General features: G+C 39.4%; 1 protein-coding gene across 2 annotated transcripts in view; it reads right to left on the bottom strand.

The window, feature by feature from the left end:
• LOC120572733 (zeta-sarcoglycan-like) overlaps nt 1-14,514 on the bottom strand; it is a 48,403-nt gene that overhangs the window by 25,930 nt on the left and 7,959 nt on the right. The window contains exons 2-3 of one of the 2 annotated variants that reach the window (XM_039822124.1): nt 13,455-13,649; nt 5,255-5,356 (exon numbers count right to left, since the gene is read on the bottom strand). In XM_039822124.1, coding sequence (XP_039678058.1) covers nt 5,255-5,356; nt 13,455-13,649 — 297 coding nt within the window. The remainder of the gene's footprint in view (nt 1-5,254; nt 5,357-13,454; nt 13,650-14,514) is intronic. The other variant, XM_039822125.1, reaches the window with a different exon arrangement.

Here is a 14,514-nt window from a genome sequence, read left to right as displayed (position 1 = left end):
ACAGAATTATCAAGACCCAGATGTGCAGAAGTTGTATCTACTGCATTTCCTTGGCCTTCTGCCTGCCTTCATGTCTACCTGCTGTTTGCATCAGTGGCCTTTAACCATGTGCAAAAGCCAAGACTGCTGGCTAAACACCGCAGCAGCTTATTTTCTTTCTCTACATTCAAGCAGAGAGGAGGAACGAGTGAAATCAGCACCTGTAGTTCTTAACATAAATAAAATACTTGCGTCTCAACGGAATAATTTCTTTCATTTAACCTAACCATTAACTAAAACAGAGGCATAGTCTGTGTGGATTCACAATTGATACACTTGTCGATCTGTTAAAAAAATACTGAGATACAACTTTGTAGTAAAAAGTTTGTAGTAACCTATCCAGTTGGATAAAGACCTAAGATGTACATTCCCTAGTGTCTAAAGCTAACAATTTTACAGTAAACAAAAATAATCATGTTTTTTTTGGCTGCAACAGCCACAATAAAGGTTCACAGACAACATATTTGTCTTTGAACAAGCATTACTTGATCCACCATGTTTGAGCAGGCATTTCTTAACCGTATCACTTTCTTCACACAGAAACTTCAAACAATTGCTTTCATAAACACTTGAAATCATGAATGTATGGCAACAGTGACATCGATTTCAAAAAGTATGAAATTACAGCTGCTTCTTGATTTCAGACAGGTGAAATGTCACGCGTCGGACTGATTTCACATGCCTGAAATCATAGTAGTATTGTGGCTTTCACGTGCAGTTGGAGCCGTTGTGTGGCCAGTTTACGCTTGAAATTTCAGGTGTAAACTATATTATGGTCGTCCTGTCAAATCTTTTTCATGGCTCATATTGGCTTCTTTTTGCCATAAGAATTAATGTGCCATCTGTAAAAGCTGAGAGATTAATTAATAAATAGATAAATAGACAGATAGATAAATAAATAGATAAATAGATAGATAGATAGACAGATAGATAGATAGATAGATAGATAGATAAGCAGACATGCATAGAGGAAGCCCTCAGGGTGAGAAAAATAATATACAAATTATTCCATCCACCCATCTGCCCGTCAGATTTGACAGACAGCACAGGTATAACTGAAAGCTGCTGCAAAAAGATTGCACATATTAAAACAATTGCCTGGGTTCACAAACTGTGGCGCACAGCAGGCATGAAATGTGAAGCGTCAACACTAAAGGCTGATTTATATACACAATGCCGTAGTGAGGATTTATACTTGTGAACTGGTGTGTGTGCGTCGTTCTAGCGTATCTCTTTTCTAGCAGAGCTGGTACGTAGTGTTTGTGGGTGTGTGCATGGGGAAAGTGTGGTAAAGCGAGTGAAAGAGGGATAGGGATCAGCTCCGAAGCAAGTGCCGACTCCAGTGGTGGAGACATAGCAAGTATCAAAAACTGTCCAGTACTGAAAACTGACAGTGGATTCTTGGTTACATATGTAGTCAAGTTACTTATTCTTTGATGAGAATAATAAAATCTTAATTTTGATCATTAAAGCAAAATTTACCTATCCAGAAGATATGGAGTAACATTAGCATTCAGTTTTGTTTCTGGTCGCTTGACGATTGATATGTCTAATATTCACCATGTTTTTAAGTCGGTTTTAGTCGCATCCAACTATACTATAGCTGCTAAATGCTCAATTATGTTCACCAGCTAGTACCAAACGTCTACACTAGTACATATAGGTTATGTACTCATAAAACGATGGATTGGAAAGTTTGTAAGTACACCAGAAGTTATGAACACTTGCCTGCTCTCTTCTGCTCTCTGTTGCTGCTGCTGCTACCTGCAGTTAGACGAGTGCTTAGGGCCGTCTACAAATTACTACACCGAAAAGAGATACAACAAAAATATTTATTAATTTAATGATTAAATAAAGTAATGTCTCCAAACTTACCTCAATTATTACTTGTCTCCTGTTAGTTATACTACAGCACTTACTTAAAAAAAAAAGTTAAATTAAAAAATATTTTTGTTACATCTCTTTTCGGTGTTGTAATTTGTAGACGGCCCTAAGCACTCGTCTTACAGCAGCAACAACAACAACAGCAGAGAGCAGAAGCCAGCAGGCAAATGTTATTTACATAAACTTCTGGTGTACTTACAAACTTTCCAATCCATCGTTTTATGAGTACTTAACCTATTTGTACTACTGTAGACGTTTGGTATCATTTTGGGCATTATTAGTGGGGTCATTTACGAGATACAAACGTGGGTCCATTAGCCCCTGCCCTAAGCTATTCAGCTGATAACGCTACTCTACGCTAACTCTCCCAATGTTAGACCCAGGTGAAAAAAGCTTCTGGGGGGGGGGGGTGTTTGGCTCGAGGTCATGGGGCAGAGGACCCTAGGGTGAAATTACTCCGAACCATCACTTTAATGAAAGCAGTAAAGTTATGGGACGTAAAACCAAAACAATGAGCTGAAATATGCTAAAACTCTGTAGAGTTTAGAACTGCAGAGTTGGGTGATTATCCTTTGTGGGTTTGTCACAACAAGCGACCACTTTCACATACAAGTAGTTGTTTGATCCATTGTTAATGTAACATTTTTGATTAGGGCAGCTTGATGCATCAACATCAAGTACTGTTTTGTTATCAGTAACAAAACTCAACTGTTTTATTGCTACTGATATAGAAAAATATTAAGCAATACTTGGTCATAAATACGTAAATACAATAAAAATTTGCTAAGAATCACACATTTGGAAACGGAAAAGATCATCTGTTTAAATTACACTTTCATGGCTTGACTTGCTTTGTTGTTTACATTTTTAGATATTAATTGTCTGTGTATTTGTTGACATGGGTGGCAATCTGCTGCATAATTGTAGCCATATTATAAAGTTGTACTAAATTGAAGTATTGCCAAATATCAGTGCAAAATTGGTATGCAATACAGAATATGACTGCAAATGGTGTGTAAAAGTATCTGCAAAACACATTTGTTGTACTATAGGCATTGCTTTTTTTTTTAACTTGGCAGGGAGTGCAAACAACATCAATTGTTTGTGCAAAGTTACCAGCTCTCATTTCACAACATGCTACCAAGCGCGCTGATTCAAGGGGCTACTTAGCCTGTGATTTACTGCCAGCATCAGAGTTCCTGCCAAAGGGGAGCCATTTCCACTTGGTATTCACAGATTATTAGGGATGCACTGGAATGAAAATTATTGGCCGAAGCCGAACAAAATTAAAAACTTGGCTGAAGCCGAATAATCGAATGAGGTTTTTCCATTTTTTCATCACAGCATAAATTAAACGGTCTAAATGTGCTTTTTACTATTTTGTCTTGCTTTACAAAGAAAATTCAATTACAAAACTACATTTAAAATATTTATTTAACATTGAACATTTTTTAACATTCCAGCAGATATTATAACAAAGCACAATATAACTTAAAATAAATAAATTGGTAACATAAAAATGTTTGGCCATCTTTGAGGCCCTTTTCTTGAATAGACTATATTAGGCATAATACTGTCTGCAGAAACTGAATGCTAGTCTGTATGCCTACAACAAAAAGTGCATTAACCCACAACAAATGAATAACCGTCCTAGACATAAGCCTAATTCTTCAGGAAAAGTGGCAGGTCCTTCTTCACGAAAAGTAGCTTCTCTGCTTTCTTATATGAAAGTCGGTTCCTTGTTACAAGAGTAACATAAGTTAGAGCAAGAATGGCTTTAACTGTTGTTAATGCTGCCGCTTCCCGACCACTGTCGTAGCAGGCAAGTACCTAGGATCGGAATCTTTGCCTTTTTTGAAAGTTTTGACAGTGCTTCCACACTGCCAACATGTTTGCTGCATTTATAAAGCATGCACGCCTCTCTACGCTGGTTGCCATTTGATCACGTTAATAAAAACTTTATTAACCATTTTCGGCCGAATAATTTTGGTGGCCGAACATTTGGTGGATCCCTACAGATTATGGCTTCAGTCATTGCTGAAGATTCAAAGCACTGATTGATCGAGGAAAAGTAAAAGCTACTTTGAGCTCAGCCTGTAAACATATAATAAAAAAATACAACTATATTTAACTTCTGTGGTGCACTACTACAGCGTTCACTGCTGTTTGTGGTAATGGGTTATTGATCAGTGGTGGTTATCTGACTGAAGAACAGCACTGCGCACTGTGGTGTAAACTCATTGGATAACCATAATCCTCGCTCTCTAGCAGTGCTTGACATATTTCCTCAGGTAAGAAATATCGAGTGACCCATAGAGATTTTTGTCCTGCAAATATCTCTGGTGCCAGTAGATAAGGGGGCCACTGCACAGCCTGTCTGTAAAACAAGACAGTAAAAATGTCTGCAGGTGGTAGTGCACCAGGGAATGAAATATTGGCTTTGTCCAATGTTCAGTTGGGCGTCTGCTATGGCCTTGAGGTGTTTGCTTTTGCTAAGTGCACAACTGTTATATTTAAATCAGCATTTAGCTCCAACCAGAAGATCAAAGAGCAAGAGTGGGCAATTCCAAGTTGTTTCTCAATCTGCTGTAGCAAATTGTACCCACTATCAAGCGACTTCCTCTAACGATGTCCCTCAAAAATCAAATTTACATGGAACCCCAGCTTCCAGTGCTTGAAATTGCTTTCTGTACCATGCCTAATCACTGAAAAAGGGGATGATCCAACGGAGCGTTTGTGATTCGTGTGGGAGAAGGAAATTTGGATCAACTTTGCACTAGAGCTGTGTTGGTTAATCTACTAAACATCAAAGAGGAGAAAAGAGGAAGGAGAAAGTGGAAGAGGGGAATTTATCGCGTGGGCTTGATTGGAAATCCAGGGGGACTCTGGTCTCTCTGTAATAGTTTGTAATCTCCTGTAGGGTTGTATGTGGCCTGAGAGGAGCTGAGAGGCAGCCTATTACCCATCTCCTGCTGATGGGAGGCCCGATAGTGCACTGTTGGAGGGTGACAGGAAATGAGGAGAGGAGCACAGGACAAATAGAGAAAGAGTGTAATCTCTCTTATCCAGGCACAAATAGAAGGTAACATTAAAGTATCATCAAGTCAGAACTCAGAAGGAAGCTGGCCTTTGTTGCTAATGATTAAATTGATCATAACTTCTTCAACATTGTGAGATCAATACCAGCTCGTCTGCAGCTTTGGAGAGATCTTTCCATGCAAGAGATTTTCACATGCCTTTCAGTCGATGGTAGTTATTCCTAGTTTATCAGTGCTACAAAGTAGTATTGATGAAGTTGAAGTTGTTGAGAAGAGCTAAGGGAGCAACTTACCCTTCTGGACTGGATCTCATTCACATAGAGAGGCAGAAGAAACTCAGATATTCCGTCCAGACGAATCCCGTCTTGCTTCAGCTGAAGGTTTCCCATTCCATCCTGAAACATGATCATGATCGTCAGTGATGTAGTAATGAGCAGTGCCGATTTTCCTGATTTGATTTAAACGATTATAGCTCCTCAAATGCATGAAATATTGAATCCCGCTGTCACGGAACTGCATTAGGAAGAGCAGGCGCGGCTGTGTGCCAGACGGGCAAGTGGAAAGGCAGCAGCGTTGAGTGACAGGTAAGAAGTAGGACATGACATCGAGGTGACAATGCCAGAGACGCTCGGTGGTGTCAGGGTGACAGGCTGCATGCAGTGGGAGGCTGACTGAGGAGAACCAGGCTAATGTGGCAGCTGTGGATGTGAATGTTGAGAAGATTCATGAGAATCAGATTTATGCTCATGCATATTTACATTAGTTGGCATAGCACTGATGTTTACATTATTATATATATTTATTTATATAAGTTTATTTCATCCATTAAAACAAATAAACATCTTAATGCAAACACCAAATTTCAAGTCCTTTTAATGATTATCATTATTAGTGCTGGTGGTTGTAGTTTTAGTTGTATTTCTTAAGTATGTTTTTCCGAGTGAAAGCACTCTAAAAGCAGTAAGCATACAAAGAAAGCACTAAATGTAGAAATGCACTGATTTGATCTACCAGGTAGATATCAGGGCCGATGCTAACCTTATAAAGCTGATCGGGTATCAGCCAGACATGATCAATCCATGGTAAATACAGCTTTCTCATCAATGTCATTATACAAATCAGTATTTTCACAATCAGTTGCAGTAATTCAGTCACAGCAGGCTGCAGACTACATTTTGTGCTACTACATCAACCCCCGGGCCTCATGATCCCAGTGAGATTTTAATTTTTGGAAAAGAGAGCAAGGATATCAGAACAGTACTTGATATTAGCAAATACCTTGAGTTGAAAAGTTGGATTGGTACATCCTGAACATTATGCATCAAAAACCTGACTAAATTACCCCACAGAAGCCAGCCTTAAAAGATAGGTTTTAGTTCCTTAACAACACATTTCTGAATGCAGGCTGTAGTTTTAGATTTTCTGATTTACGCATATTTGCTATAGGCTATTGGTTTGCATTAATTTCTGTGCATGTGAAAATTTGTTAGCTGGCTGTGAAAGTTGTGTATCCATAACCGTGAGCATTAAGTCTGTGTTGATTTTTTTTATTAAGGATTTCTTGCAGCCTGTTAATTGCAGTTAAAGTGTGTATTGATTTTAAAAGTCTGCAGTGAATTACCTCAAATAATTACAAAGTAAATTTCGCAAAAGATTAATGCTGGCTTCATGTTCACTGCGATGAATTCCACAACTCAAGCAAGTTGTAGGAGTCTGCTACTTTATTTTCATATTGCAAAGAATAATAGAAGGCAATGGATGCCTGGACAGCAGGAAAAATAAATCCACATTTGTAAAACACAGCAGCATGGTATGAAAAAATGGTTAGTTGGGATTAGGGGTGCACAGATCCAATATTAGGATTGGATATCGCCCCGATATTGGAAAAAAATAGCTGGATCGGAAAAATTAACAGATCAGATTAGTTTTTTGTTTTTTTTCCTCCGTCGCAGCACCGGGACCCCTATTAACTGCGTACCCTTCTCACTCATGGTAGTAACTTTTAATAACTCACAATTAATAACCCACAACTAGAGAAGAAAGTTAACTAGAGGATGAAGAAAGACCGGAGATACACAAGAACATGTATGCTCAAGAGAGGAGCCGTCTGTTGTTCCGAAGTTTTTTGTTTCTAAAACAAATCGGACATAATTTAGCCACTGTTGTTGCCCGTCGCTCTACCGTTACCGTGCTAAAGTTACTGTGCTAACGTTAAAGACATGTCACTTCAAGCATGCAGCTGAGCAACATTATGAACGCAATCCACCTACAGTCCGCTACAGACCGTTGAGAAAGACAGGTTCAGAGCAATGATTAAAACTCTGGATTTAAGATGTCTTGCCTCGCTGAAATACGTCCGCCAACCTACTAACATTATTCAAACAGCGGAGCTACGTTCAGTCGCCAACTTTTTTACAACAACCTAACTTACCTGTGGCCAAGGTAGTGTTTATACAACTATCTAGCTTACAACTATTTTGTTTTGAAAGGGAAACAACGTTAAAGTTGTTTGTATGTGTAGGCTAGTCATTCGATTTGAGTTTATTTGAGTTTCATGGATTCTCCTTCATATAAAGTTATTGTATAATGTCGTGGAGCCAAACCCTTAGTAATCAAAGCTTTTAGTAAACATGATGACATTAACATGTTTTCGTGATATTCTATGTACTCCTGACTAGGGATGGGCATGATTTCTCGATGATCGATAACTGATTATTAAGAATTTTGTCGATGACGTTAATTTGTTATCGATTAACAATCCTGCTCTCACTCTCAACCTTGCATAAACTCGGCGTTAGCATGGAGGAGCTGCGATGCACAACGAGCAGAGAAAATTACCCAAGGGACCTGCAAGTTCATTGACATGGATAATGGAACCAGCATATCACATTTTGTCACGACATACCATCACCAGACTGGTAGAAACTCACTACGAAGAACGGAATAAGGTTCCCCGGGCTGGCCAAGTTAGCGCGGCGGTACCTGTGTATCCCGGCAACGCGGCTGTTTTTGGCGGCTGGACTGACGGTCACCAGGTAGCAGTCGCATCTGACCCCAGATCATGTCAACATGCTTATCTTTCTCAACAAAAATCAGTAGACTGGTGCAGAAGTTGTATGTGAGTTAGCCTACTGGTTATTTTTTATTAGGCTTTGTCCCGTGCGTTGGATAGTTTTGAGTTACATTCTGTTTAAGAACTCCGGCTCACAGCTGCAGGTTCTGCTGCTTCAGAGCGCCGCACCGCAGCACATCTATAATCTGTATCTATAATCTATATCTAATGTTTAGTTAGGAAAATCTGGTGCCTTTAGTCTCTTCCACATGGTGGAAGAAGGTATAAAGGTGGAAGGTATACAGTTTATTATTAATCTCTCTGTAAAATAGTCAAGGGAAGGAACTTGTTTTGGTGGAACATTTGCACCCCGCAAAAGAAAATGACACATACAATATTGAAAGTAGTTAACTGTTCACACAAGCTATTTAAATTAGCTGAACACATGGTTAAATGTAATTTGCTCTACCAGTGTATTGCCATGTGTACTTCGTCCATAGCAAATTCCATCAATCGCTCCCAAAACGTCCAGTCCAACAGTAAATGCCGTAAACATAGTCTTTGTAAATCATTCACCGTGAGAACCAAGCAGACCTGCCTTGTTGCACGATTCAAATTTCCATCAAAACTAGCCATTTTCAGCATGTTAGCTGGAGGTTGTTCTTGTTGTGAAGGACCAATGCTGGCTTGTCAGGCTTATCCTGGCAATGTACTTCCGTTGATCCAAACTACTCCAAGCTTACTTCAGGGAAAACAATGATGGCAAAACAGCATCACAGATCTATTTTAACCGAATATTCTCTGGCTCAGCTAAAAAACACAAAAACACTGAATCTGTCAGCACGTTAGTGTGTCGTTAAATATCAAGCCTGTTTGTAACCGACGTTTCAACAAAACTTTTGCAGTTAAAGTGATAGTTGGAGTACTTTTTTTCCCCTTTTTTTTTTTTACTTTTCCTGCCCCCCCCCCCCCTTTTTTTTCCCTTGGTTGAATATTAGAAGCTATTTGCCTATTGTAAGCGTTATCAGCTGAATAGCTTAGTGCAGGGGCGTACGGGAAGTGTCTCTTATACATTACCCCCCAATACTATGCCCGAAATTATACCAACTTCTTCTACAGTAGTACAAATAGGTTATGCATTCATAAACGATGGATTGTAAAGTTTGTAAGTACACCAGAAGTTTATGAACACTTGCCGCTGGCTTCTGCTCTCTGCTGTTGTTGTTGCTGCTCTAAGACGACGCTTAGGGACGCGTCTACAAATTACAACACCAAAAGAGATGCAACAAAAATATTTTTAATTTAACTTATTTTTAAAAGTAAGTACTGTAGAATAACTAGCAGGAGACAAGTTATAATTGAGGTAAGTTTGGAGACATTACCTTATTTAATCATTAAATTATTAAAAATATTTCTGTTGCATCTCTTTCGATGTTGTAATTTGTAGACGGCCCTAAGCACCTCTTACCGCCGGTAGTAACAGCAGCAGCAGCAGAGAGCAAACGCAGCAGGCAAGTGTTCATAAACTTCTGGTGTACTTACAAACTTTACAATCCATCGTTTTATGAGTGCATAACCTATTTGTACTTCTGTAGACGTTTGGTATCATTTCGGGCATTATTAGTGGGGTAATGTTAAGAGACACTTCGGATCCATTAGCCCCTGCGCTAAGCTATTCAGCTGATAACGCTACTCTACGCTAACTGTCCCAATGTTCGACCCAGCTGAAAAAAGCTTCTGGGTGAGTGTTTGGCTCGAGGTCATGGTGCAAAGGACCCTAGGGTGAAATTACTCCGAACCATCACTTTAAGATAACAGACACTAGACTCTCCTGATGCTAGCGCACGACGGCACGACGCTGCAAAATGAATATAGGTGAAAGACAATGGATATTTGGCGTTATTTTTTATTATTTTGGCCTGGCCCGTAGGGAAACACTGCCATCCTAACTTTTTACCAATCCCGCCTTTCAGCTTGTGCTGTTTTAGTCTGCTTTTCTCTCAATACGTAACAGCCTATTGGCTCCCTTTTGTCCTGTTCCAACAAGAAATGCATCCCATTTACAAAATATTAAATTGCAAAAACTGTATACAATGAAGCCTGATTCTGCAACTTCACTGCACATTTTTCACCTCACATTTATATTATTCAGGACCTGATTTGGTTGTAGACAGTTCAGTAAAAACTAGACAAGGTTATGCCTTGCCACACCACAATGAGCAAAGTGAAGTTTGACAGCAGCTTTGTGAGGATGTGAGTGAACAGATGGGCCCTGAGAGGGATGTGTTGAAAGAGTCCATAGTGCTAGCAGCACTTTGGATGGAGATAGTGAATTATAGACAGCGAGGAGAGCTCCATCATACATGGTTGAGAGCCAGGATTGGGGACAGACAGGAGGAAAGAGTCAGAGGAGCGCAGGTGGTGGGTGGGGAGTGTGGAGTTATTTGTACTGTATGTCAGCAGACAGACATTAAAGTCACTCCTGTGCTGAAGTGGAGGTGATGTGGTGGGTGTGGCGAGTTCAGTACAAGCTGAAGTCAGTCAGACGAGTAGATGGGAGGCAGGACAAACGGGGGCGTTACAACAGTCCGGTCATGTCGTGCTGAAGGCCTGGACGAGCTCTTCAGCATCAGCGAAAGAAATGAACAGATGAAGGCAATTTATCTGAGGTGAAAAAAATACAACTGAATGATTTTGCTTTGGGAGATTTGAATAGAAAAATGTAGAGCCAAAGACTCACTCAAGGTCACTCTGTTGGTCTTAACAATCAGACAGAAGTTGTTTTTGTGAATGACGTGGATCTGCCTTGTCACAGTCGAGATGTAAGCTACATTTTGAGCCAGTGCAGAGAATGAAGTGTCAAAGATGGAGCAGAAAAGACAAAACTTAACAACCCAAATGTGCTCGATTACTCAGACGAAGTGAAGAAGTCAAGAATGAATGAGTCTTGTTGTGTGCTTGTGAAATTTTATTCTTTCACAAAAACAGGAAATAATAATAATAATAATAATAATAATAATAATAAATTGAATTTATATAGCGCTTTTCATAATCGATGGGATGTGTTGGATTCAAGAATTAGCAGTGGATTTAAGAATTAGCAGTAGAGTCTGCATTTAAGCACATTAACTAGTATTTCATGTTTATTAATGTGGTCAATGTTACTTTGTTATCTCAAAGCCATAGGAACACATTTCCATTCACTTTGGAGGACATAAACAAATTTTGGATTTGTATCATGATCTGTATCCATCTTAGATTTCTTAGCCAAAAAAAATTAAACAGACTGATTTAAAGCGGCTTTTAAAACATAAAAGTTCAGTTTATTAGTTCTGTGGAATACTGCTTAGCCTGTAAGACAGTTGTGTGCAGTAATGTCTTTTGTGGCTCCGAAGGAGCTTTCTAAAGTCTGAGAAGATAACCCTGGAGACTACTGGGACTTGGAGACTTAAACTGCAGATAGCAATGTCGGCAGAATGAGGAAGAACAATAAAAACTACCCTTGAGGGTTCATGCATTATGCCAAAGTGGTTAGCCCAAGTGCTAACCTTGTAATCACACCGGATAAATAGTTTGTTGTGTTACGCATTTGTAGCAGTTCGTTACCAAGTGAAACCATTAAAAATCAAAACCAATAAAAAATTCCTTTCACCAAGCAGATATCAACGTGAACGTTTTTCCCACTCAGCTACTCATAATTACGATTTAAACTATATGGTGTGGTGCAGCAATTTACCTATCTACCATCTTCTGCATAAGCATAACATGCACTTATAAGATGAAAGTTCAGGGAACTTGTTCTCATAGGTTTTGAGAAGAACTTTTTTTACTGTTAACACAGTAGCTGTCATCGGGTTTTATGTGTGATGTTTCAGATAGGTGATCATGTACCCGCCTTGCCAGAAATGGTGAGATGGTAACTTTTGGTGTTGTCTGGCAGCTTTTTTCTGGACAGGGTAACAACAGTGACAACTTTAAAACTAGGAAAAAAATGCTCTCATGCCAGGACGTACAGTAGCCACTTAAATCTGACTATAATACCAATACGCTGCGGTGCAGTTTGGCACGTGTTTTCTTAATAAGCTGCTTGAGTTCTGAGAGATCGGGAGCAGCGAAGTACATTTTCTGGAGCGACACCAACAGCACTGATAAGGTCTTTTACTCATGACACAGATTGATGGGAGGCGAAGAAGTAGAGGAGTGATGGCATAGTCAGGGGACGCATCTGTCACAGAGGAGGGATGCTGCCATCGCGGGTTTGTTGAAAAAATGCTCAATTGTTTGCAGTGTCCCTGGAAATGTCACAGGAGCAATATATGCCTGTTTGGTGTGGCCGGTCCTGCTGCCAAGTCTTTTCTAATTCTCTATCAAATCCAAATGACACAAAGCACACAACATGAGAGATGAGGCCTGTAACACATTTCAAATGGGCCTGCATGAATAAATAATTACACTCATGCTTTGTATTAAGGTCAAAATAAAGAAAGAAACTGAGAGAGAGAGGAAAACCCTATACTTGATCTCCACGCAGTCAAATTAATGTTAGTTGACAAACCTTTCCTTAACCTTTAAGACAGTAAACCAACCAGTAGTATATTGACATTGTCATTATTTTAACATGGCCAGTATTATACTAAATGCTGTACATTTTCTGTAATTTTGCCATTTTTTTATCATTGTGTTTGTATTTGAAATCCACGTTATATTTTCTGAGAACACAATATATCACTATTTTTGGTAACATTTCATTTGATATTAAGTCTTGCTGTGCAATGTAATTACCGTTTATTTTTCTGACCTTAAAACATATCTCCAAATTGCAAGTCTTTTGGTTATATTCTAATAAATGGTATGCAAGTGAAGTCTTGCTATAAGCCTTTTTCTTGCAAGTCTATAACACAACACTTATTTTAACAGTGCATTAGTAAAATGCGCCTAGGCTTTGCACAGCGCGCACACTATGCTTATTACACACACACACACACACACACACACACACACACACACACACAATAGCAATGCGCCAAGGTACAAACGTGCCTGGCTTTTAAAGGGAATGGGAGATGATACTCTGATTGGTTTATTGCATGTTACGCCCAAAACTCACCTATGAATTAATGAAGACACTAAGTACAACCCTTTTAAACCATGCGCCCGGCGCACGGACCCTTTTTTCCGCCGTCAAACTAGCAAAAGTGGATTTGGACATGCCCTAAACACACCTGCGCAGTGCGCTTAGATTGTTAAAATAGGCCCCTAGTTGTCAAGAACATAAGTGTAAAGTTCATAAACTGGGTACAGCTTGAACAACTGTAGTGTCACATCAATTCATAATAAACAGCAGCTACTGTAAAGCTAATCCCTCATGAACATGTTGCATATTGTTATGTTTGTAACTAACAGACTGAGCTTTATTTTGAACAATGCTGTGCTGTACTCACCACTGAGAAATGCATGACCTTTATGATCCAGACAGTGAGGGCCAGGTTAACTATCATGGTGACCAGTACCAGGAGCAGAAAGAAGTAGAGGCATCTTTTTCTCCAGCCGTACAGACCCACTGGGTACACGGCATCACAGCCTGGTCGCTGGAGATGCACAGACTGGGATGCGAGCATAAACTGCTCCTGGGTAATCTGGAAAACAAACGCACACACAAACGTTTAGGTTAGCTGGCTGTCAAGAATATATTCACTTAGAAGCAAATCACATATCGTCAGTGGTTATTACCTTGCAAACACTGCTAAAATTACGCTGGGCTAAGGCAAGGCTGGGTAGTCTTAACATTTTTTTTTTTAAATGGCGTGTGACATAAATGAAAGCTGGGGTATTACTACAGCATGAAACATCCATGCTTAGTTAAATGGAGTGAGAAAGGGATATTTCGATCTGTAATACACTAGGAACTGATTTATTATAAATCTTGATAAGGGTTGCGGATTTATTTTGGGAAAATTACTATTTTTTATTGTTTGCAACTTTTGCAACGACATACCTGGGTACACCGGCCCTACACACTTCTAGAAATTGAACCAGTAGGAGGTTAATTTATCAAGCTCTGTGCCTAAAAGACAAGGTCATTGGGGTGACTTTATTTTATTAAGAGATTGCAAATCAGAGAGCCCAATCTGAAGAAAATAACAAATGGTGGTGCGTTTTTATTTGGCAGGAAAGGGGAATCATCAGTCAAGATTCATCGATTACAAGTTAGCGATTAGTTGTGGGAATAACTGGCCCAGAAGTGGAAAAGGTTTAGACTTCTCTGTTATGTCAATAAACAGAAATATGCAGCCAAGTCTAGATGCTAATCAACTAATTACAGCGCTTAATGTAAGTTACAGTCCTGAAAAGCAAGGCCCTTGACATTTCTGCACTTTACAATGAAAATTGTATGGATTTAATAACCTGTCACAGCTTTGTTTTCCATGCTAATTACTTGCTGACATTTTGTCAAACTGGATCCCTGCGTGTTCACAACGAAAGCACCGTGAGTGACAGCTT

The sequence above is a fragment of the Perca fluviatilis genome, chromosome 14 (genome assembly GCF_010015445.1).
Source record: "Perca fluviatilis chromosome 14, GENO_Pfluv_1.0, whole genome shotgun sequence".
Lineage (NCBI taxonomy): Eukaryota > Metazoa > Chordata > Actinopteri > Perciformes > Percidae > Perca > Perca fluviatilis.
This window is presented reverse-complemented; position numbering and strand designations above follow the sequence as displayed.